Raw genomic sequence first — 27,439 nt, 5'->3', positions numbered from 1 at the left:
GTTCACGATGGATGGTTTTGCTTTAATATTTATATATCCTGTATTTTAATATATTTAAAGTTTTAACAAATAAATCGAGCTGAATTCAAAATGTATGAGTGTTAATACTTTAAAGGTAATTAATGTCGTAAAACGATTTAAAATATTTTTAAAAAATTATTCGTACAATGAGAATTAAAACTCTGTATACTAACTGAAGAGCGTGCACGCAAGTGTTCGAATAAACCGATTAGTGACGTGACTTTTACTAAAATGACTCCATAATCTGATTCATTGTCAGATAGATAACAAACTGGAGTGATTTGAGTGATTAATATGAACTGCCAGTGATTCATTTGACAAGCAGAAGTTTCAGTAAGAAGACGAAGACCACACCAATCTATGAGGTAACATTCAGAGGTTTAGAATAAGATTTTTATAAATACGTTACGTTTTTCTCTTTCAGAGCTCCTTTTTCTTTTTCAGTTCCTTTCTCGTCCTATTCTTCATCCTGGTTGAGGATTTTTGCTGTCCTTATCCGCTTGGACGGGTTAGCTAATTCCTCCTCCATCTCTTCAGGGGTTTCTGGAAGGTAAGTTAAGTAAGTTAACAATATAATGTTAACAGGTATAAATTGGTAGGTTCTGGATATATTATGTTAGCAATGTGCTAGTTATTACTAATATGATCTCGACTTTAAAAATAAAATAAGCATTTGTTTTGATGTTACAAAGCAATTTACTGATTTAACGTTAAAACCGAGCAGTAATTAGAGCACTTTAACAATAAAATAACTTAAGAAAAGTACTTTACCTTCAGAAGACGGTTGGTGACAGTTGACTGACAAGCATTCGAATCGGCAACGTGAAGCGATTCAGTTCTCAATGATTCAAATCTTTTTTCTGAATGATTAATTTTACCATTTATAATGCAAACCACACTGTTATGCCACTAGGTGGCAAAAACAAGCGTCTTTTTAAGTGTGATAGACTATCTGTATGAACCTGTAAAGCCGATTTATTAAAACACAACTATTCCACAAACAATGAATTTATTTTCTTATAGAAAAAAGTCTATAAAGAATGTTTGTTTTAATGTGTCTACTCAAGTACATATTGCCAAATAATACACCCACACACATATATTAGTCATTATTAACTTAAAATATTTTTACAATACTTTTTACAAATAATCTGCAAGCAGAAAAACAGGAAACAAACCTCAAATTTTGTCAACCCTCACTGTAAAAACTAATCTTTAGAATTTACCCAATAAATCTGAGGTAACAATTTTCACAGACTTTGGTTGGGTAGATTTAATCCCATATTTTGAGTAATAACTACCTGAAGTAAAAAGTTATTAAATACGTATATTAATTGGGTAAAAAATACCTCACATTTAAATTTAACAGCTACTTATTCGGTTAAAAATATCTTTTTAAATCATATTTTATTCATATAATTTACTTAATAACAATTACTGTTTCAAAGAAGGTAAAATGTACCTCTATAATAAAGACATTCAAATGGGTTATCAACTCAATGTTTTATTAAATAAATAAATAATCCTAAAACACACTCAAAATATATTGCAGCACAACAGCTTTACACAACATTTCAAGTAATGAACCTGTTTTATAACTCACTGATCTATCAAATGTTTCAATAATGTTGGATAATAAAACATATACCTGTTTTAGGACATCCAGATCAGAGCAGAAAAGAGAAAGGAGTACAGAAGGGAGCAAAATTTTTTTTTAAATGATAGGAGGTGAGACAGTGGACCAGTATGTAGTGCTGTTGCCTCACAGCAAGAAGGTCGCTGGTTCGAACCTCGGCTCAGTTGGCGTTTCTGTGTGGAGTTTGCATGTTCTCCCTGCCTTTGCTTGGGTTTCCTCCGGGTGCTCCGGTTTCTCCCACAGTCCAAAGAAATGTGGTAAAGGTGAATTGGGTGAGCTAAATTGTCTGTAGTGTATGAGTGTGTGTGTGAATGTGTGTGAGGATGTTTCCCAGAGATGGGTTTCGGCTGCAAGGGCATCCGCTGCGTAAAAACTTGCTGGATAAGTTGGCGGTTCATTCCGCTGTGGTGACCCTGGATTAATAAAGGGAATAAGCCGACAAGAAAATGAATGAATGAATTATCGATGCTGTAAAAGGTCCCTTATAAACTGTAAATAGTCACATAACTTGTTCGTCAGATTTCAGTGGCTGAACAACACTTCTGTGCATATAACCCATTCATAACAACCCAGTCTACATCAGCTCTGCATGACTGAAAGATTTTTAAAACAGAACATTACCTGTCTAACAGTAATACTTCAGCCATGGTGTCGTCCTTCCTCCAGCGTGCAAAACTAACTCCAATATTGATTCAGGATTTTTAAAAGTTTTGATTCTGCATTTGTTTTGACTGTGGCTTGTGTAAACGCTCATCAGTGGATCTGCGTTGACATGTGCGCAGTAGTTTAAATCTGCATTTGTTCACAGTTTGGGCTACTTATCAGAATTATGGGAATGTTTTGCCTGATATTTTTTTTAATAAGATAAAAAAAAATTTGTTTTATCCCTTAAAAACAAAAAAAAATGCACGTAAATACATTTAGATTTGCATTTGAGTACTGAAATTAGCATGTAAGCTAACAAATCACTCATGTTCTCATTCACAATCGAGACACAGGGTTTCTCATACAACGATTTATTTGTAGTAATGTTGGAGTTTTCACATGAACGTATATTTAAAGGCGAGCAGTTGTCTATAGAAAGTTTAATTGTCTTCATGAAGAAAACTTGTTTCTTTTCTGAGATTAGTCCATCAAAATAAATGTGTAGTGTTTTGAAACCAAAGTCTTCATTTGTTATCCACAACACATCAAGATTTGATCAAGTCAAAATCTCATAATCTGAAACAAATCTCATCTGTCGTAACTGACAAATGGCATTGTGTAGTCTGAACAGGGCTTTAGGGAGTCTAAAAGATAACGACGAAGATAACAGAGGTAAGAATCTCTTGTCCTTTATAGGAAGTCGGGAATCATCTGATTGGTGAATCATGTTTTAGCTAATGCTGGACCAGTCGTGAACAATAATAAGCATGTGATCCTCTCGAAAGTAGTTTATAAATAAACTTCATGTCAATGAACAGCCAAACTACATGAAAAAGCTGCCGTTTTCAATATACTCGTGTTTGTGTGGAGAAGGTCTCAATGTTGAGGACTCTGCTCTGCATTGTGAAGCTTCATGTGAGCACTGAGGTTTATTTTTTGTTTAAAGCTCTTTCCACACTCACTGCATCTAAAACGATCCTCTCTTGAGTGAGTCTTCATGTGTTGCTTAATGTAGTCTTTGCGTGTGAGACTCTTTCCACACTGATCACATATGAACACTATGTTTCCAGAATGACCATCCATGTGGTTCATGAGGTTAGCTTTACATGTGAAGCTCTTTCCACACTGATTACATGCAAACAGCTTCTCTCTGGTGTGAGTTTTCATGTGGTTAATGAGTGAGCTTTTACATGTGAAACTTTTACCACACTCTGTGCATGTGTAAGGTTTCTCTCCAGTGTGGATCGTCATGTGGGTGTCAAGCTTTTGTTTTTGAGCAAAACTTTTCCCACACTGAGTTTTTCCTTCATTGTGAATTCTCATGTGGCCTTTAAGGGTGCCACTTTGCTTAAAACTCTTTCCACACTGTTGGCATGTGTAGGGCTTTTCTCCAGTGTGAATTCTCTTGTGCGCTGCAAAGTTTCCTGCATAATAGAAGCTTTGTCCACACTGTTGGCATGTGTACGGCCTCTCTCCAGTGTGACTTCTCATGTGGCCTTTAAGTGTGGCACTTTGCTTAAAACTCTTTCCACATTGTTGGCATGTGTACGGCCTCTCTCCGGTGTGTATTCTCATGTGGCCTTTAAGGGTGGCACTTTGCTTAAAACTCTTTCCACACTGTTGGCATGTGTACGGCCTCTCTCCAGTGTGAATTCTCATGTGGGTCTTGAAGCTTCTTTTTTTACCAAAACTCTTTCCACACTGTTCGCAAGTGTGAGGTTTCTCCCTAGTGTGAACTCTCATGTGAACATCAAGGTTAAGCTTTTGAATGAAACTCTTTCTACGCTGTTTACTGCTAAAATTACACTCAGTTTTGGATTTCCGAGGTCTTCCGAGTGATGAAGTCTTTTCAGTCAGTGTGGGTTTTTCATCAGCTGTTATTTCTTGGTGTTGCTCTTCCATTTTATTGCATTGAGTCTCTTCTTTCAGCACTATCAGGTCTAAAAAAAAAAAAAGAAAAGTGAACTTTAGTATGAAGGCACAAAGCGACAAGCATGAAATGGATGTTTCACCCAAAAATTAAAATGACCTTACCATTTACTCTGCGTCTTTTAAATATTTCCTTTCTTCTGGAACACAAAGTAAGCCAGCATTTTTTCACAATATCTTCTTTTGTGTTCAGCAGAATCAAGAAACTCAAAGATTTAAAGCCACACGAGGGAGAAGTAAATGGTGAGGCTATTTTCATTTCTGCGTTAACTATCCCTTTAAAGGGTTCCTATTATGAACCTTTTTTATAGGATGTAAAGTAAGTCTTTAATGTTTCCAGAATGGGTCTGGGGTTTCAGCTCAAAATCAGATCATATACCTTGCAGAATATTTAATTTTGGGGGTCAGAGATAAACCAAGCTCTTTTTGTGCCTGTGGCTTTAAATGCAAATGATCAAATGCACTCACTCTAGATTACTCCTGTTGTGTTCCCTCATGTGTATCTTCCACTCAACATTTTTAACATGCTTGGGAGACCTGGTTGAGACAAATCCTGAATGTTCATAGCAATTACGGATAATTGAGCTTATATTTGTAAGTTTGCATTATTGTATATAACTTATGCAAATGTTTCCCTCTACTGGGTTGCAGCTGGAAGGGCATCCGCTGTTTAAAACATATGCTGGATAAGTTGGTGGTTCATTCCGCTGTAGTGACCCCTAATGAATAAAGAGACTAAGCTAAAGGAAAATGATAAATGAACTTCTGCAAATGCTTAATGCCACATTTGCTTTTAACTGTAGTGATGAGAATATGGCATGATGACATACTTTGCTACTTGTTTTCATTCATTTGTACTTTTGTCTCAGTTTTCTTGCCTTTGTGCATGTCCGGAGGCTTAGCTGAAGACCTATATGGTGACATTTTATATACTCGACAAGATGCAGAAAAGCCATTTAAAAAGGTTACCTGCTGTTTGTCTAATAGGGAACAGTGACAATGTAAATATACAAATAAAAGCGTTACCCCAGGGTTTACCAATGTTAAACGTCTGTTAATGAACACCCAGGATTATTTTATAACCCCTAGGGGCTGTTTCATAAAAGTGGTTTAGTGAGCCAAACTAAATGTCCACACTTTAATTGGTTCCATAACAGCAAGTTGAAGATGATTTGATGTAACTAATCTGAGTTCAGCTGAAATAATCTAGATAACTACTCGTGCACGTTACTGTCATGAAACCCTGAAGGTCGAGCACAGATGCATCATTATGATTATGTTGTATGCTACCTTGGCAACTACGATGAATGAAAGAGCTCTGAAACAAGAAACCACAATGTTCACAGCGAGGGCATAGCATTTGATTCAAATATAAGTTCAAATATATAATAATTTAAACAATCAAAAAGTACAGCTTAAAACAAAGCAAGAAAGAGGGCTGACAGGAAACTTCAGATTTTAAAATATAGGTCATTATTTAGGCCTATTAACGTTAAGTTAAATATTTGTCACAATACATTGAAATATTTGCTTGTGCGCAAGAGAGAGAATACACGCTCACTGCAAATTGTAGCTTGCAAGGAAAAGTCTTAATGCATTGGAGGGATACTGTAACATTCAAAATGTACTTAACGTCAGCACAATAAGTTTCAAATAATGGCCACAAAGAGCCGTGCACACACAAGCAGTGGGATTTTTTATTTGCTCTCAAAACTGCTGCAAATTGCTGCTTTCTATTTAAAAACATTTGTTGCCATTTGAAAACATTTGTTTATTTAAAGTGCTGTCAAAATTAGAGCGTTAACTCATGCATTTAATTTGATATATATATATAAAATGTTTTAAAAAAATGAACGCAGTTGCTGTTATACTTCCTGTTGTAGTCATGCAAAGAAATATGCATAAGACCAAGGAAGCACTTTTAGAAGGAACGTTTCAGTATAAAATAATTAATGAAAAAAATTAATGCTGCATTACCAGGCTTTCCAGCATTTCATCTAATTTAGTATGTTTCATTTTTAATCTTCAGACTTTTGCTGTAATAGAAATTGATACCACATACCGAACGGAAAGAAAAACCTCCGCATTTCGTGGTGTTCCTTTAAGGTAATAAAAAAAAAAAGAACAACTGTTTACATGGTAGTGAAGGATTCGGATTTCTGCTTTCCAATCCGTCTCATCATGGACCAACGTTTATCCTTTTCATCATCCTGTTTCTCAGTATTTAACTGTGAATTGATTTTAACTAATGAATAAGTTAAAACTGCTTACTGTAAGAATGTTCTGTGTCCTTGTTTCTCTTTATGCCTGTCTATTTTAACTTTGTTTTCAGGAAACACACAAACCAGGTCATAGGTCATGGAGATCTCTCTCTCTCTCCCCATATAGAGGAGAAGAAGACACCTGTTCTAGTTGTCCTGATATTGCCTATAATATTATAGCTGTTTGATTGATCTGTTTTTGAGTATAATTAATTTTAATGTAATTCCTTTTTGTGTGGAGATAGACTGTGTGTAGTAAAGATATTGCAGCAGACTGTTGATGGAAACAGTCTTGAACCAGCCTGATAACACAGCTGAACGTACAAGAAACATCCTTGAGTCTTTAACACAGATGGTCTTTTGTGTCTATTGTTTTCCTGGTTTAGCTTTTTACAGGTCGGAGATCAGCTCCTAATAACTTAGGGCGACCTCACCTCTAGGCATCAGGTTGCCATCCATATCTGGAGACAGATACAATGCTTTTTTTTGACGCACACACTAAGGCCATCCATATCTGGAAGCAGATACTATGTTTCTTTGACGCATGTATTTAGAATTGTCTATTTCTGTTGTAACCAATGAGGGCTGTTTACCTGGATCCCACCCTTTCTGCACTTGTGTAAAGAGTATAATTGTTCGATTGTTGAAACTGTAAGCAGAGCGGCCTAGGAACTCATTGAGAGTGTTGAAGCTGGCTTCTGCGAATGAAACTGCAAACTATTTTCAGTAAACTTAATTTATTTTTTTAAAATCTCTGACTCCGGCTCTTCTTCATCTACCAGACTGGTCATTCTTTGGGTTAAACTGTAAACTATCCCTACAGTAGACTCTTAATAAGAGTATTAATCATATTAAAATGGGAGTATTGGTGTCCATATAAATGTACTCAGTGAAAGTGCCAGATAATGTTGCGAGCTGTCCAAGACATCTGCATTCGTCTGCCTTTAAGATGATTCCATGTCCGCTCAAATGATTTATTAAGTTTGATGTGTTTCCTCCTTAAACGGAAATTTTGTACAGCGCCTGCTTCACGTTGCTTTGTCAGAATCCTTGTGAAATATAGCCATACTTAAGAACACATGGTTTAAGCAAATTTGATGAATGCGAACGCATTAGTGTAAATGGGGCCATAGTAGTGACCTGATCTCATATGCTATTGTTTTAGAACCTCCAATTTAGTTGCCTATTGGAGAAATGACCTGGAATAATAAATGGCTACTTGCTCTAAAAACAAATGTGTTCATGACTATACATACAAAGAAAAATAATAAAATGAGAAAATATGACTTTGCAACATCAAGCAGCATTAGGCATGGGCCAGTATAAGATTCTGACGGTATGATAAGCTTGGATATAAATATAACAGTTTCACTGTATTGTGATTACTGCTCTAAAATGTATTCTTTTTAATCTTTGGGTAAAAAAACAAGAACTTTTTCCCTTTGAACACAATATATTTTCTTTTAAGAAACTTTGAGGCTCAGTTTCACAAACAGGGCTTAGATTAAGCTGGGATTAGTCCTTAGTTAAATTAGGCTATTTAAGCCAAATTTATAAAAATGGCCTTAGTAAAATATATTACTGGTGTGCACCTGGAGAAAAAAAATAAACTGATGTATTTTATCTCACAGAAAGTTATTTTGAGTTGAGACCGCTCAAACATGCAATTTAATCTTGACTAGCCTTAAACCTTGTTTGTGAAACCGCGGAGAAAGTATTATGGAGCAGTAAACATGTCAGGCTGAATCATTCAAATGAATCCTTCGTTTCAAAAACACAGATTTCTTTACAATTTAAAAAATGGCATCTTTGGATATCTTTTTTTGCTGGAGATACTGTTGTCCTGAAAAACTTATAACAAAATGTAAAAAAAAAAAACCTTACATATACTGTTGTACTGTGGTATACCTTGAAAACGGTTACCTAAGCATACCCAAGCAGAATAACCCTGTTTTAAGGATCTAAAAATAAATTCTTTAAAAAAAAGTCCCAAGTAAAAAGACTCCAATGGCGACGCCTGCTGGTACATGAAAAATTTGGTCAATACTGACGAACTTCACACTCTAATATTTGCATATCATCAGCATGCTGTAATCCATTTCTTAAGCAGAAAAAGTCATTTTAGACTAGTTTGTTGGCCAGTTGTAGTCAGTGCAATGCCAAACGTTATTGTTCCACTATATTTAGTTTGTTTTGTCTCACGTCATCCCACAGCAACATCTTATAGCTTAGAAACTGTACAATGTTTTATAACAATTATTGTAGTGTCCATTTCATTCAACATATTTAATATTGGGGGCATCCACATCATTTGACAAACTGTAAACCAGGGTTTCTGCAGGTTTCTTTTTATGACATTTTTAAGACCATTATGAATGAAATTTTAGACCCATAAAGGGATAAAGCTAAAGAATTTTTCAAATGGTCCAGATGGAAAAGATTTTTATTTGCCCCATTAAAAAAATAAATGAAAAAAATTATAAATTATATATATATATATATATATATATATATATATATATATATATATATATATATATATATATATATATATATATATGGGTCAGTGACAAAACAGGTTTGGCAAGATGGGAAATTTAAAAATCTTTTACAAAGTTGATTTAAAAGCATCCGTCAGATATTTTAAAATGTACAGATTGTATTCATGTTGATTTTATGTAATTAAAAATAACATTTACACCATTTTTTACAGACATTAAGACTGAATGCAACTGAAAATGTCAAATGGTGTAACTGCCAAAAATTGTGAAATATTAAAAAATTTACTCCTTCTAGATGATATGCAAGTGTACACACTGAAATAAATACTTCATTTTAAAATACCACAATAACATTTATTGTATTCGCATTATCTCTAAATGTACATTTTAATGAGTTTTTGCAATATTCGGCCAGACACATGCTAAAAACACTTCTGGTTTCTAAATAATCTTTGACAAATTATGTAAAAAATGTTAAAAACTATTTTATTACACTAAACTAAGTGTTTTAATTTTAATTTCACATTATTTCCATGTACATAATTATATTTTTATGTAAAATACTGGTTACACCAATTGACAAAAACCAGTTACACCACCTGACAGTGTTGCTTCTACAGCCAAAGATTTTGAAATTGACAATTAAAATCAATTCAAATTAAGAATGATAGTCAACAATTTCAGTGGGATTGTCATTGACAAATGTGTTTAGAACAATGAAACCAGGTTGCTGAACTTTAATACACCAAGTAATAACATCCTTTACATTAAATGTGTGGCCCTCATCAATAGAATATTAACAAACTAAAGAAACATGTTTAACATTTAACACCTTTTCCATCACTGTTTCTTTTCAGTTGGCTTAATTAAAATAAAAATAAGTAGATGATATTAGAAAAAAATCCACTATTTTACTTTTAAGCTATTTAGAAACAATTTGCCAAACACTGTACGTAAATCACTAGTACGTAAGAACTGCTGCTTACTCGTTGTTGCCTTGGTGCTGGGATTAAAGGCCAATTTTTGTAAGCATACACGACTGACTGACAACAAATAATTTCATGAGTGTATCCACAACTTATCCACAAACTATTTATTTTATACAGTTAACTTCAGAATTATGCAGAATTATTATTAGTCCCCCTGAGCTATTAGCTCCCCTGTTATTTTTTCCCCAATTTCGGTTTAACAGAGAGAAGATTTTTTCAACACATTTTCAACACATAATAGTTTTAATAACTCATCTCTAATAACTGATTTATTTTCTCTTTGCCATGATGACAGTAAATAATATTAGACTAGATATTCTTCAAGACACTTCTATACAGCTTAAAGTAGCATTTAAAGGCTTAATTAGGTTAACTAGGCAGGTTAGAGTAATTAGATAAGTTATTGTATATCCATGGTTTGTTCTGTAGACTATCGCGGGGAAAAAGCTTAAAAGGGCCAATAATTTTTACCTCAAAATGGCTTTTAAAAATTGCTTTTATTCTAGCCTAAATAAAACAAATAAGACTTTCTCCAGAAGAACATTTTTTATCAGACATGCTGTAAAAAAACCCAAACAAAACTGATTTCAACTGCAATTCATTTGTTTAGCAACTTCTGACTTGTTCTTCACAACTTTTCATCATTAAAGTTCCTCCGAGGCACCTCCAGTTGTTAATAATAATAGTACAACAGCAAGCGCATCAAGTATGAATACCTCCAAAACTTAAGGCTGTGTGCACTCAGTCTATAGAGGCTTGTCAACCTTGTTTCATTTCCCATGTTAATTTTTTCTTTTATTTAAAAAATAAATTCCCAAGTGCTCTTTAACAGAGAGAATATTATTGTCAACACATTTCTAAACAAAATAGTTTAAATGACTAAATTCTAATAACTGATTTCTTCCGTAATCTTTGCCATGATGACAGCACATAATATTTGACTAGATAATTTGTAAGACATTAGTATTCAGCCTAAAGTGACATTTAAAAATGTAATTAGGTTAATTAGGCAAGTAAGATCTATTGGCCAAGTCATTGGGTAACTGTGGTTTGTTCTGTATTTAAGAAGGCTAACAATATTGACCTTAAAAACTGCTTAAACATTTTAAAAACTGCTTTTATTCTATCCAAACTAAAAGAAATAAGACTTTCTCAAGAAGAAAAAAAATACTTACAACATTTCAAAGGAGGGTGATACAGTGGCTAATGTGGTTAGCACAGTTGTCTCACAGCAACAAGGTTGCTGGTTTGAGTCCAAGATGGACCAGGATGGCTTACTGTGTGGAGTTGACATGGGTTTCCTCTGGGAGCTCCAGTTTCCCCCACAGTCCAAAGACTTGCGGTATAGGTGAATTAGAAAAACTAAATTGACTGTAGTGTATGAATGTGTGTGTGAATGAGAGAGTGTGTACATTATATTGTGTGAATATAAACATGGATTAACATAAACAAAAAAAAAACATTCATGTTGTGCAGTAAAATAATTTTATCCTATGTTTACAAAGCTTTAATAGTAAGGTTGTGGATTAAGCACCTATTTCTCAAACAAAAATAAATAAATAATCTACACTATGAACACAAATAGTAGTTTAATTTATGTCGCATTTTTGATCAACATCATGAACTAATGATATTTGACTAAATTGACCCCTGACAGAAAGACTCCTGCTATATGAGTCAAATGGTGTAACCAGTTACACCCCTTGACATTTCAACTCAAAATGAAATTTGACAGGCATTATCAATAACATCTATGTAAGCACATGGGCTTGGTGGGAATATTTCAAATTTAACTTTTAAATATAATACTTATTTTTATAATTATGAACAATTATCAGTGCATTTCTGGGGTCTTACCATTTGACATGCATATCTAAGAATAGCTGACCATACCTTAAAAAGGTCAAAGTATCTCACATTTTAAAAAGAGTTACTAACCTTTACATGCAGCAATTAGTCTTATCAAGAGTTCTTCTCTGTGATTCAATTTCCTGTCTAACTGTCTTGTGCACAATATTAACAAAATGGCTCAATAAATGGTGGTTACACCATCTTGACATTTCAGAAATTTGAGGTGACAGAAAAAATTCCCCAAATGAATTATAATATTTAAAACAATTGTGCTATATTTACCTTTATTTACTATTAAATATGTCTCATGTAAAATTATGCCAGACTAGCCGATACAATGTTTCATTGAGGCTTTCACATTTTTTAAACAAGGTAAACTATTTGGTACCATTTTTTTTTGGTTACACCACATTGACATTCTTGCAATAATCCCCTAAAAATTTTCTTAAAATGGATTAAAACCAAAAAATTAAACTTGGTCCTCAAAATAGAGAATGTATGCAAGTAATTTGCTTATTTATTTTGAAACTGTAACCTACTTGAATTTATTTAAAAGACATGGACACAAAAAAATGAGCGTCACGTCATTGACCCATATATATATATATTATAAATAATAATTTTTTATATGTATTTTAGATATTTCTAGCTAAAGATTTAAAATTTTGTGTTTGATTTTGGATCCTAAGACATATTATGACGCAGCGGAAACCCTGTTTAAACACAATAGCCCTAGTAATTAGTTATTATAATAATGATGTACTTCTAACTCAGATATTATCTGTGAGAACTAGTAACAACTACTAGAAACAAGTTTAAACCCATAAAGAAGTTGATAAAAAAAAGGGAATTGTGATCAACGTGACGTATGCAATTGGAAAGTACTAAGCCAACACTATCAATGTAGTAGCTGATATCTACTAGGAGAATACTGTAGGTCAAATATCAGCAGCTCAGTTCAACTTTTTAAATTTATTTTAGAAAGCGCCGGTGCTCAAGTACGCTTCACAAACAGCAGGAGAACAAGAAAAGCAATAACCTTAAGAAGGTACAGAAAATGGGAGACTAATAATACATTAAATAATGACAAAAGTTATGAGAACAAGTAACAAGAAGGAAACTCATTTCTGTCTTTCAATGAGTGCTTATGTGCATTTAGGAGAACTAGGCAGCACACTCAGGGCTGCAAGATGGATTTAATTTAGTATTCTTATTATTAAAATATATCTGAATGAGGATCAAATGACTGATTTGGTGTTTGAGAATGAAAATCAACCTGTTAGTTCCTGCAGATCTTCCTGTTTGACTGTGAATGTTTCCTCAATCTTCACATCTTCACTCTCCTCTTTAATAAACGCCATCTTTATAACAGTGTGGAGATCAGTCGCTTCAGCAGGAGTTTTTCTCTGTGTTTGGACACTTTATCCTGTTTAAAATAAACAAAACAATAAAAATGTTCTGTTGAAAATTTATAAAACAATGAACAGAAATAAAATAACTTCTCTTCAACACTTGCTTCAACAGTTTCTTTATATGAGAGTAATTAACAAAAATAAATCAGATAAGTCTGAGCAAGAAACTATAGCCAAAAATGAGCTGATGAAACCTAGTACTCCATTTCTTATATATAGTGATGTATACTTAGAATAGATTGACATCATGCTGTTTAATAAATTAAACCTTCACTAAAACACTCATTACACACTTTACTGTTGCTACAACAAAAATAAATCAGGTAAAACGTTTAATTAAAACACGTATTACACACTTTTCTGTTACTTTAGTCAAACAATAGCCCTCGATTACTGAGAATAAAATAGTACTACGTTGTATAAAGGGTTAAAATAATATTTCCAACAGCAAGAACATAATTTTGCATCGTATAAACAATCCTAAAACTTTAGTACTTTAACTTTAAATCGGGTTATATCTGTAAAACTTTTAAAGCAAACCTTTCTCCGGTTGAATCACCGCGCTGTAGCGGCGCCGCCTGAATAAAAGTCTTTATTCAGGCGTCACGTCACGCCAAAATAAAAGTCTTTTGTTTAGCTTTTTTGCCACTCTAGGCAAGGCAAACTTTATTTATAGAGCACAATTTTACACAACCGTGGTTGATCCAAAGTACTTTACAATAAAATAAACTACACAATAAAATTTAAAAAAACTAGTATTTAAAATACAGGAAAATGTATGTTTAAAAGTAATACTAAAATACAAATAAGAAATAACACGAATTTGTCACTCAAAGGAAAGAAGTAAAAATAAGTCTTTAAGTTTAAGCCGCAACACAGAAACCTCTATCACCTTTTGATTTGCAGCAAGACCAAGGGACAGACAAAAAATAAGCGAGACCGAGACAGACAAAAACTGGTCATGGGATCTTGACGGTCTACAAGCTGAATAAAGTCTAATAAGTTCACTTCACTGACATAGGCCGGGGCAGAATTGTGCACAGCTTTTAATTAACAAAAAGAAATCGGGTAAAATGTTTCATTATAACACTTATTACACACTTTTCTGTTACTTTATTCAAACAATAGATTACTGAGAATAAAATAGTACTACGTTGTATAAAATGTTAACATAATATTTTCAAAAGCAGGAACATAATTAAACATCATATAAAAAACTAAAACTTTAGAACTTTCACTTTAAATCGGTTTATATCTGTAAAACTTTTAAAACAATAGGCTCGTTTGACTATGCCAAAATCTGCGCAGAATTGATCACCGGTGATCACCGCAGGATGCATGCCGGTTAGAAATGTGTCCGCTTTGCCTTCGCCTCGCATAGAGCAGTCGTCCGCAGTTGCTCTCAAAAGACTGCGTTACCAAAAGCATGATGGGAAACGACTGGCTGACGACACAGCTTAATGCTGATTGGATGAGACTGACACATTACACTTTATTATCTTGTTTTACTAAGGTTTATACCTGGATTTGTTGAATACCTTTTTTGTATTTTCGTTGATAATTAAAAAAAAAGTCATAAAGAGCATTACATATGGTTATTTATTTAGATTTACACGCAAACAAAAACAAAACACATCTTTGTAAAACATAACGTGACCTATGTAATATAACTAAATGTTACTTATAAATCATTAGGATGTGTGTGGTGTATTTTATTTCTCTCTCAGTTTTAAGTCCTGTTTGTTGTTATTTTCACTTTTTGTATGTTTGTGTGAATTTTGTATTGTAATTTTTATGCAGCGTTATTCAATGAAAGTCAATCCAATATATACATATATTCAGACATACAAAGGTAATCAGACTGTTTTGTCATTATGCCTCATCTTTGTGTGGTTTCATATGAGAAGTGAAAAGGGTGTAGTAAACAAGACACACACACATATGTATATGTATATGTATGTGGAGTCAAAAGTCATGTTTAATAGACCAAGAACATTTCCACAGTTTTTCCTACAGTCTAATAGTTTTTATTCTTGAGAAAGTCTTGGGCTGTTTATTTTAGTCTGGCTGGAGTAAAAGCAGTTTATATATACCCAAGCATGTCAATATAATTAACCCCCTAAGAATTTATTTGTCAAACAAACATTTGTCATGACCTGTCACTCAAAAGCATCTTGCTATGGCTACTTCATTTATAATGTAGCCAAATTAGGTTTCTTGAAAGTTTTCTTGCTGTATAAGCTGTTTATTTTGTTATTCTTTTAATGTTTGTTGAATATACAGAATTATATTTTTAATACACCCTTTTAGTTAATGAGCTGTTCATCTTCTGTAATTCTGAACATTTTTTTTTTGTAAAAACTGTGATATTTCTATTGCATCCACTCCTATATAAAAATACTATAGTAATGTATACTGTAGTGCTTTTGAACCATGTTATAAAATAGCCTATTTAAATTTTATAGTTGCTCTGGTATCACAACAATTATAAACATAACCCAATACTGAAAAAACATGTTCAAAATGCAATAATATTTACTATAAATCACCATAGTATTTTTTCATGAGGTCATTCGTCTGCGATAAAAAACGCGAACGAGATCTCCGCCACTGGTGACGATTCCAGGTGGGTAAACAGCGAGATTCGGCAGGTGTCCGACTTCTGATGTAATTTTTGAGCCCTCCTCTTACTGCGCAAGCCTGCTCTCGTTTACAATGCAGCCAAGGCGAGGCGCACCTCAAACGAGCCTAAACCTTTCTCCAGTTGAATCACCGCGCTGTAGTGGCGCCGCCTGATGACGTCACATGCCATGACAAAATAAAAGTCTTTTTTCTTAACATTACCCAGACAGCACACATACGTTGGGCCGACGTCGTGCCGACTTTCAAAATTCCATCGGCGCGATGTCGCTCAGGGAGCGTTTGCTAATTGGCAAAATGTCGCCGCGACGTCGGCAAATGATCGGAAACGCTGTCCGGCCGATGTTAGGACGACGCAACCGGAAATGCCGGCCGCTCCGCGGAGGCGCTGTTCTCGGGCGTTTTGCTCCATACTTATGGACCACTAGCTGCAGCAGCTGCTTATTTATAATAAACATGACACACCACTCTCAATAACAGTTGAAGATTTATTAATATTTTTCACAAACATACAAATAGATTAACATACTTTTATCACACATAACCATGTTTTACTACGTTTAAAACAAAACCAACAAGTTGTACTATAACCATGGCTGAAATACTGTGCAATAAAGATTTTAAATACAAAGTCCATTGCAGCATTTACATTAAGACCATAGGAATATTTACAAGTACTTCAAAACATGTACACTAAGGGTGACTATAGTTTACTATAGTAAAAACACAAATCACTTGTGTAAGCACATGTTATAATGCTTATAATTTCTTAAATAGTGTTAAAGAAAATGCATGTTTCCAAGACTATAATTTTAAAATACAAGATAATACCAGTCATGTGTTCAGTATCCAAAAGACTTTCTTCAGGGAGTTACAATAAAACAAGAGTACACAAACACAAAATAAATACCAAGCAAACAATATTTACAGTAGTAAATAAAATCATACAAATTAAAATAATTGTCTGATAAAATTTTATTAAAGTCTGTAGTCAATTTTTTTTTTACATTTTTTTTTATAAATGGCATTCAACAATTTGCAATCTCCTCTGAACTAATAACACATCAATAATATAAAATAACATTACTTCTCAGAGATAACCAGTTTTTTTTAGGCAAACTCTAATGCACGACACAAAACAGATTTTGTCATTCTATATATATATATATATATATATATATATATATATATATATATATATATATATATATATATACATATATATATATATATATATATATATATATATATATATATATATATATATATATACATATATATATATATATATATATATATATATATACATATATATATATATATCTATATATATATATATATATATATATACATATATATATATATATATATATATATATATATATATATATATATAAATATAAATATATATATATAATCCCTTAATTTCTGTTTAACGGAAATATTTTTTAACACATTTCTAATCACAATAGTTTTAATAACTCATTTCTAATAACCGAGTAAATAATATTTGACTAGATATTTTCAAGACACTTCTATACAGCTTAAAGTGACATTTAAAGGCTTAAGTAGGTTAATTAGCTTAACTAAACAGGTTAGGGTAATTAGGCAAGTTATTGTATATCGATGGTTTGTTCTGTAGACAGTCGAAAAAAATTGCTTAAAGGGGCTAATAATATTGACCTTAAAATGTTTTTTAAAAAATTCAAAACTGTTTTTATTCTAGCCGAAATAAAAGAAATAAGACTTTCTCCAGAAGAAAACATAACATTTTCTTGCTCTGACCTATATTTATATAAATAAAACTGGTTGTAAATTGTGTACAATGTTCCAAGAAAACAGACAAAATGAAAAGAAATAACCTGTCATTTACTTTTGTTTTATCTTGTGGAATGTTGCTTACACATAAAAGGGGATATATAGGTGGAATAAAAAGTATGTCGCCATCCTCGAAATTGTTCTTGTATGTTGTCTTCATCTTTAGTCTTCACAAGTGAGGCTGGCCCAAACCGGGACTGCAGTAGCCATATCTAATCCTTGTAGTGGGAACCCTTAAATAAAGCAAGAAACCAAAAGAAGAAAGATTAGCATTTGAGCAGTTCATATTACCACAAATATAAATTATTTGTTTCATGACATATAACTGGAGTATGTGTTATGCAAGTGACTAGCTAAAATGTGTAATTTAATTTAAACTTAAAGAGTGTGTCTGAGCACTAATTTTCAGAAAAGCCATTTGAAAGTTAAATTCCTTGTGAAATCATAATGAATGTTTTTTTTTTGGTTTTTAGTATCATTGTGTTAGTATAAATGTGTCTCTAAATATATGTCTAATCTTCAGATACCACATTACATGCAAATTAAACTAAGTTTCGTCAACTAAAATGTCACACTGTACACCACATTTAATATATCATAGCTAGGGCCAGGAGGAATCTGCGGATGTTTTTTGCTATTTCTGCTGAAAATTTTGGTGGAAGTCTGCGGATTTCTGCGGAATTATTTTGGGAGTATCATAACTAAAACCTTAATATATGAAATAAAAAATAATATATTTTAAAGTTTTATTTAATGTTTAAAATGCAAATCCAATTAGATTCACTTTATTTGGTAAATAAAGCAAGTTTTTCATGTAACATATCTAGTAAGACAGAAAACATTACTGTACAAACCTCACTGTACATAAATTAGATGAACATTTTCACATTAGTCAATAACATTACTGAAATTAATAAAAAAACTGAATAAATATAGATTTACACACATTTACTCAAGTAAATAAACAGAAAATAATGATAGGCTAAATATCTGCGGAGTTCTGCGAAAAATCCGGGTGAGCCTAATCATTGCTTTATTTCTGCTACAAAAAGGTTTTTCAGCAAACAACTTCTATTATTTGTAGGCTATAGAGGAGGATATAAAAAGAAATGATATATTCAACTCTCTAATTAAATGCACCTTATGCAGCTAATCAGGTCTTTTAGGCTTATTTGAAAACTTAAATGACGTGTTGACCACAGTTGTACAATGCTCAGTGAGAATACTTTTTTTCCACAAATTCTTTTTGTTCTAAAGAAACATGTCTGATTGCTAGCAATCATCAAAGAGCAAACTTTTTTTTTTCAAATAAATACTATGCTTTTAAAAATAAACTTTTCATACATCAAGAATACTAAAAATATGTTTATTTAAAATGTTTTATATATAAAAAAACAGCTTGAGGAGAGAATCAGTACATTGGAATACTATTTTTTCAGAAGGATCATGTGACACCATTAATTATATACATTGTATTAAATTCACAGTATTACTGCTTGACTGTATTAATTAAATAAAGCTGACACTATCAGAAGAGAATTTACCATACCAACCTAAAAGCTTTAAACAGTAGTGTATGTTTAAGATGTTACTTACTAGTCCTATTGTACTTTGGAGAGGTTGTCTGACAGGAGGATCCCTTCAACTCAGCAGAATTCTCAGCAGACCATCAGCGTACACCAATCTAAGAATAAAATAAGCAATTTGTTAAAAACCAAAAATATATATTTTATATTTCCAGGTTTATAGGAAAGAAGAAAGCTAAAGCAGATTTAAAATGTAGAAAAAAATAAAACCTATTGACAATTTAATGGCACAACATACCCTAAACTAAGCACGCTCAAATGGTTAATTTTAACTGTTAAGGATTCATTAATTCATTGTCTTTTGGGCTTAGTCCCTTTATTAATCTGGGGTCGCCACAGCGGAATGAAAGGCCAACTTAGCCAGCCTATGTTTTACGCAGTGGATGCCCTTCCAGCTGTAACCAATACACACTCATTCACACACACTTATACACTATGGTCAATTTTAGCATACCCAATTCACCTATGTCTTTGGACTTGGGAAAACCGGAGCACCCGGAGGAAACCCATGCCAACACGGGGAGAGCATGCAAACTTCACACAGAAACGCCAACTGCCCCAGCCGAAGCTTGAAGCAGCAACCTTCTTGCTGTGAGGCAAACGTGCTACCCTCTGCGCCACCGTGCTGCCCTGTTAAGGAATCAGATTAATATAAATGAATTGACATGTTTATTTAGTGTCTGACACATTAAATATTGCATTTTTAAATATTGTTTCATTTTAAGATTTATTTCAGAATTAACTATAGAACCGGATATATCGTCACATTTTCATGCACAGCAGCATTTCCAAGAACATAGAAAAACAGAATATAGGCCAACTGAAAAAAAAATAAATTAAAAAATTCTGAGGGTATAATCTTGGATAAAAATATCACAGTTTCACAGTATTGTGATTACTGCTCTGAAATGTGTTTTTTTTTTATCTCTGTGTAAAAAACAGCTACTTTTTCCCCATTGAACACAATATGTTTTGTTTTAAGAAACATTTAAAATATTTTGTAACAGTAAACATGCCAGGCTAAATAATAATTTAATAAAATAGTACTATCTTCATTAGACTCAAAAACACTGATTTCTTGTGAAGGCATAATAAGCTATTTGTTTTTCAGATGTTTGCTGAATCGTGAGCTGACCAGTAGCTTTTGATGTGGAGGGTCTTTTGCTGCTGTAAATAATGTTGGACTATTTTTTTAAGTCTTTGATAACGCGCTAAAAACCATATACAATGCATCCGGAAAGTATTGATACTTTACTTTTTCCACATTTTTTATGTTTCAGTCTTATTTCAAAATGGATTAAATTCATTAATTTCCTCAAAATTCTACACACAATCCCCATAATGTGTGTTGACCCGATTTTAGTTAATCATTTACAAGTCAATATTGCCTATATGGATTGTAATTTTAAAAAAAATTAACATGTAAAATTGCAGTGTTAAATGCAATGCCATCAAACATTTTAGACGCACCAGTGCAAAAAGCTAGTCTAGAGCACTTGGAATGCTGGTGTAGTTCTAGTTAAATTCAGTTCAGTTAAAGCTGTATATGCAACAGGTCTCAAGTAGAGGATATAGTATTTAACTAATCTTAACAACTAAACATTTACGAATCTGTATTAGCCAGCTCATGTACTACAATGTAACATACTGTATATTGCCACCTTGATACTTAAGCTTTCTTTAAAATATTTTGTGTTCAACCGATTAATTAATTCTTTCATTTAATTTTTTCTGTGCAATAGTATAGCTTACACTGGTGTATTTGTATGGACCCTCCAAAATAGCGGAGGCCACTTTCTGGCCACCCAAGTATAAACTTCTAGCCTAGCCACTGTGAACTACCTGTCTGTCCTGCTCCAGAACTCTTTGTCGGCTGCTTGTATGTCTGCATACAGCTGCACAAGTCTTTTAACACTGACAAATACAGCCTCTGCACATCCTCACAACCAGGAGAACAGAATGATCAGGAGGACCTGAAAAATATAACCAACTGAAATCAGTTGAAATGTATTTTGTCTTGTGATGATGACACAAAAATAAATTATTTTTTACAAAGGATGTGTTGTTACCTATGAAACATTCTATAATGAATGATCTTTTTGATCCTGTTTCCTTGATGTCATTCACTCAGAGATGGTTTGGACATTTGATTGTATCTAAACTGTAATGAATTTAAGTTACACAAACATTGATAGCAGGACCATTGATCTTGTAACTTATACAAATTGTTAAGTATTGAACAAGTCTGCAACCAAACTAGTCAAGTTAATAATACTAATCTCAACTCAACTATGATTAGTTGTCTTGTTTCTGCTGCCCAGACGGTCTCTACACCTGCTGATAAAAAAAGGAAAAAGTATGGTATTTTTACAACAATGAAACTGCAAACAACTTAACTATAAGGGGGTAAGCAGTGAGCATCTTTTATTATAAGCAATTTACTGAATACTTTGTCACTGGTATTACCTAAAAACCAAACGTCCCAAGTTTGGCTCATAGCTGTCCACACATCTGCCCAGTAGCTTGTGGTAATACTGAAGACACTGATCAGCTGGTCCAACTGAGTTTGGAGTTGAACTGCAATCAGGCATCCAATACTGCAAAGAAAGAGAAACTCACTTTGGGTTAACAAATAATGTAATCCCATCCACGCATTTCAAGTAATTGTGCAGTTAATTCTCTTAAAATGAATGAATGAATTCTCTTATTGAATTTTCTGAGAGCTTATGAATATATTTTGTCTTCCCAAAATAGCATGTACTGAAACACAAAATTATATAAATATAATTTAATAAGAGCGTGACGTGGTGGCACAATAGGTAGTGCTGTCGCCTTACAGCAAGGATGCTGACTCGAGCCGCAGCTGGATCAGCAGGCATTTCTGTGTGTAGTTTGCAAATTCTCTCTGCGTTTGGTGGGTTTTCTCTGGGTGCTCCGGTTTTGCCTACAAGTCCAAAGACATGGGGTACAGGTGAATTGGGTAGGCTAAATTGTCTGTAGTGTATGAGTGAGAACAAGCGTATATGGTTGTTTCCCAGTGATGGCTTGCAGCTGGAAGGGCATCCACTGCGTAAAACATATGCTGGATAAGTTGACAGTTCATTCCGCTGTGGTTACCCCAGATTAATAAAGGGACTAAGCAGAAAAGAAAATGAATGAATGAATGAATGAATGAATGAATGAATGAATGAATGAATGAATTTAATAAGAGTTAAACTGATCTGTTAACATGTCAGGAGCTGATCTACCTGTTGTCAAACTGATGAAAATGTTTTCTCAATTTACTTTAACATTTTTGTGTTTGTTTATGTTTTTATAACTTGCAGCCATTGTTAAATTTAAAAGTATTTTAAACATGCATGGACATCTAAATGCATATAGGGCACATATCTCAAAACATTATGAAATATTTCCAGATAAATCAATTTTGAATTAAAATGTATATTAATCTCCAGACTTGCATCTCCCTGATCTTTTTAAAAGAACGGCCCCTCGTTTGCTCATCACTGTTTGACAAGTGTCTGGCAGTCAATCAAAAATATACTTACATATAAAGATGTTCATCAGCAACACGGCACTTAGGTTAAACTTAGACCTCCTTTTCAGTTGATGTGGAAAACAAAAGCAAAAGAAAGAAAAAACAAAACGACTGAATACAAGTTGCATATCATGTCTGTACAAATCAAAAATTATTCATTTAGGGCTTAAATTGACTTAAGGATGAGTTAAGGTGTAAGGGATGGGTGAACAGTGTAAATATACATGTAATTCATAGCTATGATGTAAAGCTAAATTTTCAGCATCATTACTCAAGTCTTCAGTGTCACTTGATCTTTCAGAAATCTTTTTTTAAGATGTTGATTTAGTGCTTGAGGTTGAACTAATATAATGGTGATTATCAAATGGTGCTGATTTGCTGCTCAAGAAACATTTCGGATTGCTATCAATGCTAAAAACAGATGTGATGACAAATAATTTAGTGTAAACTTTTTTCTAAGATTTAATAAATCAATTAATCATAAAAAATTAAACAAAATGAAAATCACAAATATTACTTCATTAGCAGCAAATCTATATATTTACTAAGTTCAGAAGAATCATGTGATGTGAAATTTAATACCACTCACATGTTTCAATGTCAAAACTTTCTTAAAACAACTGCAATAAAGACAAGTAACAGATGCATAATATATAGACATGTAACATGTGCATAATGATGTGCAATGGAAATTCATATGAATTAATCATCTGCTTAAAGTTACCTGTCTTTCCTGTATCTCTGTGATCAGCTCCCTTCAGAAATTTAGGAATCTTGAGTTATATTTTCTGTAGCAGGAGGTTATTCTCTCACTCCTGAAACCACAGAACACTTTTTTACTTAACATTTAGTTTAAGATACCATGAAATATCAAAACACGATTGAACTTTTGATTCACGGTCCTTTACAGTAACGTTACAATGCGTATTTTAGACTACATATCGAGTGCATTCAATAAAACATTGACAAAACCTCTCATCTACACATAAAGAATAAATAAAAGCCAAAACTTTAACAAACAAGTTTAACAAGAGCTAACATTAAGTAAGTTAACGTAATATTACCCCGACGCTAACGTTACCAGTGCTAATATGCTAACGGACTTTTACGAAGACTTACCACTCTTATATAACATAATATTCAACAGAATATTCATCAATTGCCAATAATAAATGTGTGAGGAACAGTTTTATGTAGTATTTGCTTTGTTTTAGGGACTAAACTTACCTGAAAACAGTCAAAACGGCAGCCTGAGAGAAGTCGTGTTGTGTCTTTTAGGTGGTGTCGTGTCGTAGCTTCGTTTCCCATAGCAACATCCTCTCCGCTCCAGTGTTGGAAGCAAGACGCGCGCGCGCACATCAAAGTCATGCAGTATTACATTTATAAACATGATCACTCCATAGACAATTTAAATAATAACCTTGTATTTTATATCTTGAATTTAAAATGTATTTAGCAGTTTTATATACGCTATTATCTTTAAGACGAGCTTTATAGCCTACTAAACTGTTACAAAACAAACACTTTATTTGTGCATTCACTGTCAAAAATAAATAACCAATAAATATAAATGCAAGTATATATAAAACAAAGATGTCACTCTGTAAAAAGGTGTTTATTTTAATTAAACAGCCGAAATGCAGAACATACTTGATTTTTACACTGGGAAAAATGTATTAGAAAAAGCCACAATAAAAAAAAAGCAAACAGCAGTTAACACCAGAAAAAAACAACTTTTTCATTATTAAAGCATAACAATAAAACTTTTTATATTTTAATGAATTGAAATCATGTATTGTAGGCATTTTGGTCAGTTTTACTGCATTAATGTAGGCTATTTAAAGCTGGACCGACCGACGCAGTTCACATGATGCATGTCGCGTTTGTCTAATTTATTATGCACGCAAAAACTTACTTGTAAACCAAATATGTTGCCGGATTCTTTCATGGGCATGAGAGATCAAGTGCTTATGAAGTGCTTCGTCGGCCTCTGGTCGTTAACCGACGCAGAGCCGACGTTTGTTGAGCTGGAACAATAGAACACACGACCGAACGATCATGCGTATGTTTGGCCGACCATATACCGATGTTAGAATTAAAGGGGCCGACGTGTTGACCTTCGGCCGACGTCGGCCCAACGTATGTGTGCTGTCTGGGTCCTCTTTAATAAACGCCATCTTTATAACAGTGTGGAGATCAGTTGCTTCAGCAGGAGTTTTTCTCAGCGTTTTGACACTTTGTCCTGTTTAAAAGGAACAAAACAATAAAAATGTCCTGTTTAAAATAAATAAAACAATGAACAGAAGCAAAATAACTTCTCTTCAACACTTGCTTCAACAGTTTCTTTTAATTATCAAAACGAAATCAGGTAAAACATTTCTTTAAAAATAGAGGTTAAATTGGTTTTATATTAACACATTCTGACTTTCCCCTTAATAATATAATTTCATTAAAGTATTATCTGCAAACTCTAAATAGCGAAATCATATTAGCAGCCAATGGCTATCAAAGTACAGCATTGTTCACAGTCAAATAAACAGTGTTAATGATGTTTATAAGTCACACTTGCATGCTAATTCTAATCAAATATTCAAAGTAACATGGTAAACAATATAGAGACTTCTAAATGAACAAATGTGTGAATATAAAACCAACTTTACCTCTTTCAGAAAAGTTTGGGAAACCCTGCTTTAAAACACTTATTACACCCTTTTCTGTTTCAAACAATAGCCCTCGGCTACTGAGAATAAAATAATACTACACTGTATAAAGGGTTTAAATATTATTTTCAACAGCAGGTAAATAATTTAGCATCGGAAGAAAAAATCCTGAAACTTTAATTAAATCGGTTTATATCTGCGTAAACATTTTAAAACAAACCTTTCTCCAGTTGAATCACAGCGCTGAAGCGGCGCCGCCTGATGACGTCACACGCCACGCCAAAATAAGAGTCTTTATTTTGTTTAGCTTTTTTGCCACTTACTGTTGCAGTCATGACTTATTGATACATTTCTCCCATGTTTTTCACTTTATACTATTTCTGCTCTCTCTCTTTCTCTCATATTTCACATTTTAGGTGCTTTTTTGGCATGACAAATAACTGTACATTCATATTGCCAAAGCAGTGCAGCGTCACAGCGTACGAACAAGAACAAATATAATACAGAGAAAACACAGAAATAAATAAAATAAAAATAGATTAATAAAATTAAAAATAAATTAATAAAAATAAAAAGATTAATAAAAAATATTTTAAAAAATAGATTAGATTTCTCTCTCTTACACACACACACTTCGGTATTTTACAGTTGATCAAAAATTTTTAATTAAACATTTTAAGACAATTTTGTTTCATATAAATTGTTGTCTCTTATTTTCTGTTCCACGTTTCCTGCCATTCTTTGGCAATATCTTTAGTGATAATATTAAATTTACCTTTACTTACAGAAGCATTAAAGGAGTAGTTCACATAAAAATTACAATTCTGTAATTTACTCATCCTCCACTCGATCCAAACCTGTTTGTAATGACCTCCATCCTCCCTATCCTTAAGTCACCACTAGAGGGCAACGCCTATAAATTGGCCAGTAATTTGGGTTTAGTAGCTTTCCCTCCAGCACCTCATAATCAGCATTGGCCGGTGTGCAACAGGTGTTTGTTGCCTCACGCTGAAAAATAAATATGAACAGCATACTCTAGCAGCTAAACGAATGAGAACAATTTAGCTCCCCCTTTATGGCAAAGCGGACCAAGGTATGTTTGTTTGTTTAATTGTTTGCTGGTACTTTGTTGTTTATTGAATTGTGCATATTATGCTTTACGTTCTTGTGTTTGTTTACACTGTGTTTTTTTTCGGTTTGTGTAGTTTTACAGTGTTCTTGTCAACACTGTGACAAGTGAAGCATTTCAGTGTTTCATACTGTTAAAATAAATCACCGTGCAAGCATCTCTGCCTCCTTCTTTAATGCCATGGGGCTGCTACACTGTGTGAGTTTCTTCTGCTGAATGGAAATGAAGAGAATAGGCTACAGGGTCAAAAAGCAGCCACTATATGGTTCAACAGCTCCTACTTTTTACATGGCTGCTTTTTTCAACATTTTCTGCAGTGTTGGGAGTAATGCGTTACAAAAGTAATGTATTACAGTAATGTATTACATTTTCCTGTAACGCAGTAGTGTAAGGCATTACTAATACATTTTCAGTAATATTTTACTCGGTACATGTTCAGTAATGCGTGCGTTACAACACACTTTTCGCCCGCAAGACATTAACAAATAAAAAATACCGCAGTTCTATTTCCTGTTCGTGGCTAGAGAATATATGCGCGTGCTGTCATTAATCTCCCTCTGGCAATGGGACCTTTTTACTTTGAACGCGGAATGATTTCAGCTTCTGAGCTCAAGGTCCGGGGCTATTGGCTCAGCCCGGTTCGCAGTACGCGCAGCGGAAAAGCGGCAAATAGATGAAAATGGCAGAAGACAGTGCATTCGCGAGACGGACGTAAGTGCATATGGCGTTATTTCACTGACAAATGTCGTAAGCTCATTCATGTAATACGAGCGAGTGAACGTGCCGGTTTCCTCTGTGGACAAAACTCCTCGCGTTCACTCAA

At 33.4% G+C, this 27,439-nt stretch overlaps 2 protein-coding genes and 1 long non-coding RNA gene across 8 annotated transcripts in view; 1 reads left to right on the top strand and 2 right to left on the bottom strand.

Moving 5' to 3' along the window:
- The window catches only part of LOC148680839 (uncharacterized), a 785,675-nt gene that overhangs the window by 109,809 nt on the left and 648,427 nt on the right, over nucleotides 1-27,439 (bottom strand). The gene's annotated exons all lie outside the window — the stretch shown is intronic.
- Nucleotides 1-27,439, top strand: part of LOC101886199 (uncharacterized) — an 883,799-nt gene that overhangs the window by 804,451 nt on the left and 51,909 nt on the right. The gene's annotated exons all lie outside the window — the stretch shown is intronic.
- Nucleotides 432-25,763, bottom strand: zgc:174703. Of its 6 annotated transcripts, XM_088649620.1 has the most exons (14): nucleotides 25,708-25,763; nucleotides 24,055-25,069; nucleotides 23,552-23,642; nucleotides 22,838-22,887; nucleotides 22,127-22,424; nucleotides 21,756-21,886; nucleotides 21,580-21,626; nucleotides 21,359-21,450; nucleotides 21,132-21,279; nucleotides 19,744-19,919; nucleotides 19,300-19,387; nucleotides 16,000-17,936; nucleotides 13,110-13,259; nucleotides 432-4,242 (listed from the first exon to the last, which is right to left on the bottom strand). In XM_088649620.1, the coding sequence occupies exons 13-14, from the start codon at nucleotides 13,192-13,194 to the stop codon at nucleotides 3,179-3,181; spliced, it is 1,149 nt and encodes a 382-aa protein (XP_088505746.1). In that variant the 5' UTR covers nucleotides 13,195-13,259; nucleotides 16,000-17,936; nucleotides 19,300-19,387; nucleotides 19,744-19,919; nucleotides 21,132-21,279; nucleotides 21,359-21,450; nucleotides 21,580-21,626; nucleotides 21,756-21,886; nucleotides 22,127-22,424; nucleotides 22,838-22,887; nucleotides 23,552-23,642; nucleotides 24,055-25,069; nucleotides 25,708-25,763; the 3' UTR covers nucleotides 432-3,178.

Source organism: Danio rerio, chromosome 4, assembly GCF_052040795.2.
Source record: "Danio rerio strain M-AB ecotype USA chromosome 4, GRCz13ab, whole genome shotgun sequence".
Taxonomy (NCBI): Eukaryota; Metazoa; Chordata; class Actinopteri; order Cypriniformes; family Danionidae; genus Danio; species Danio rerio.
This window is presented reverse-complemented; position numbering and strand designations above follow the sequence as displayed.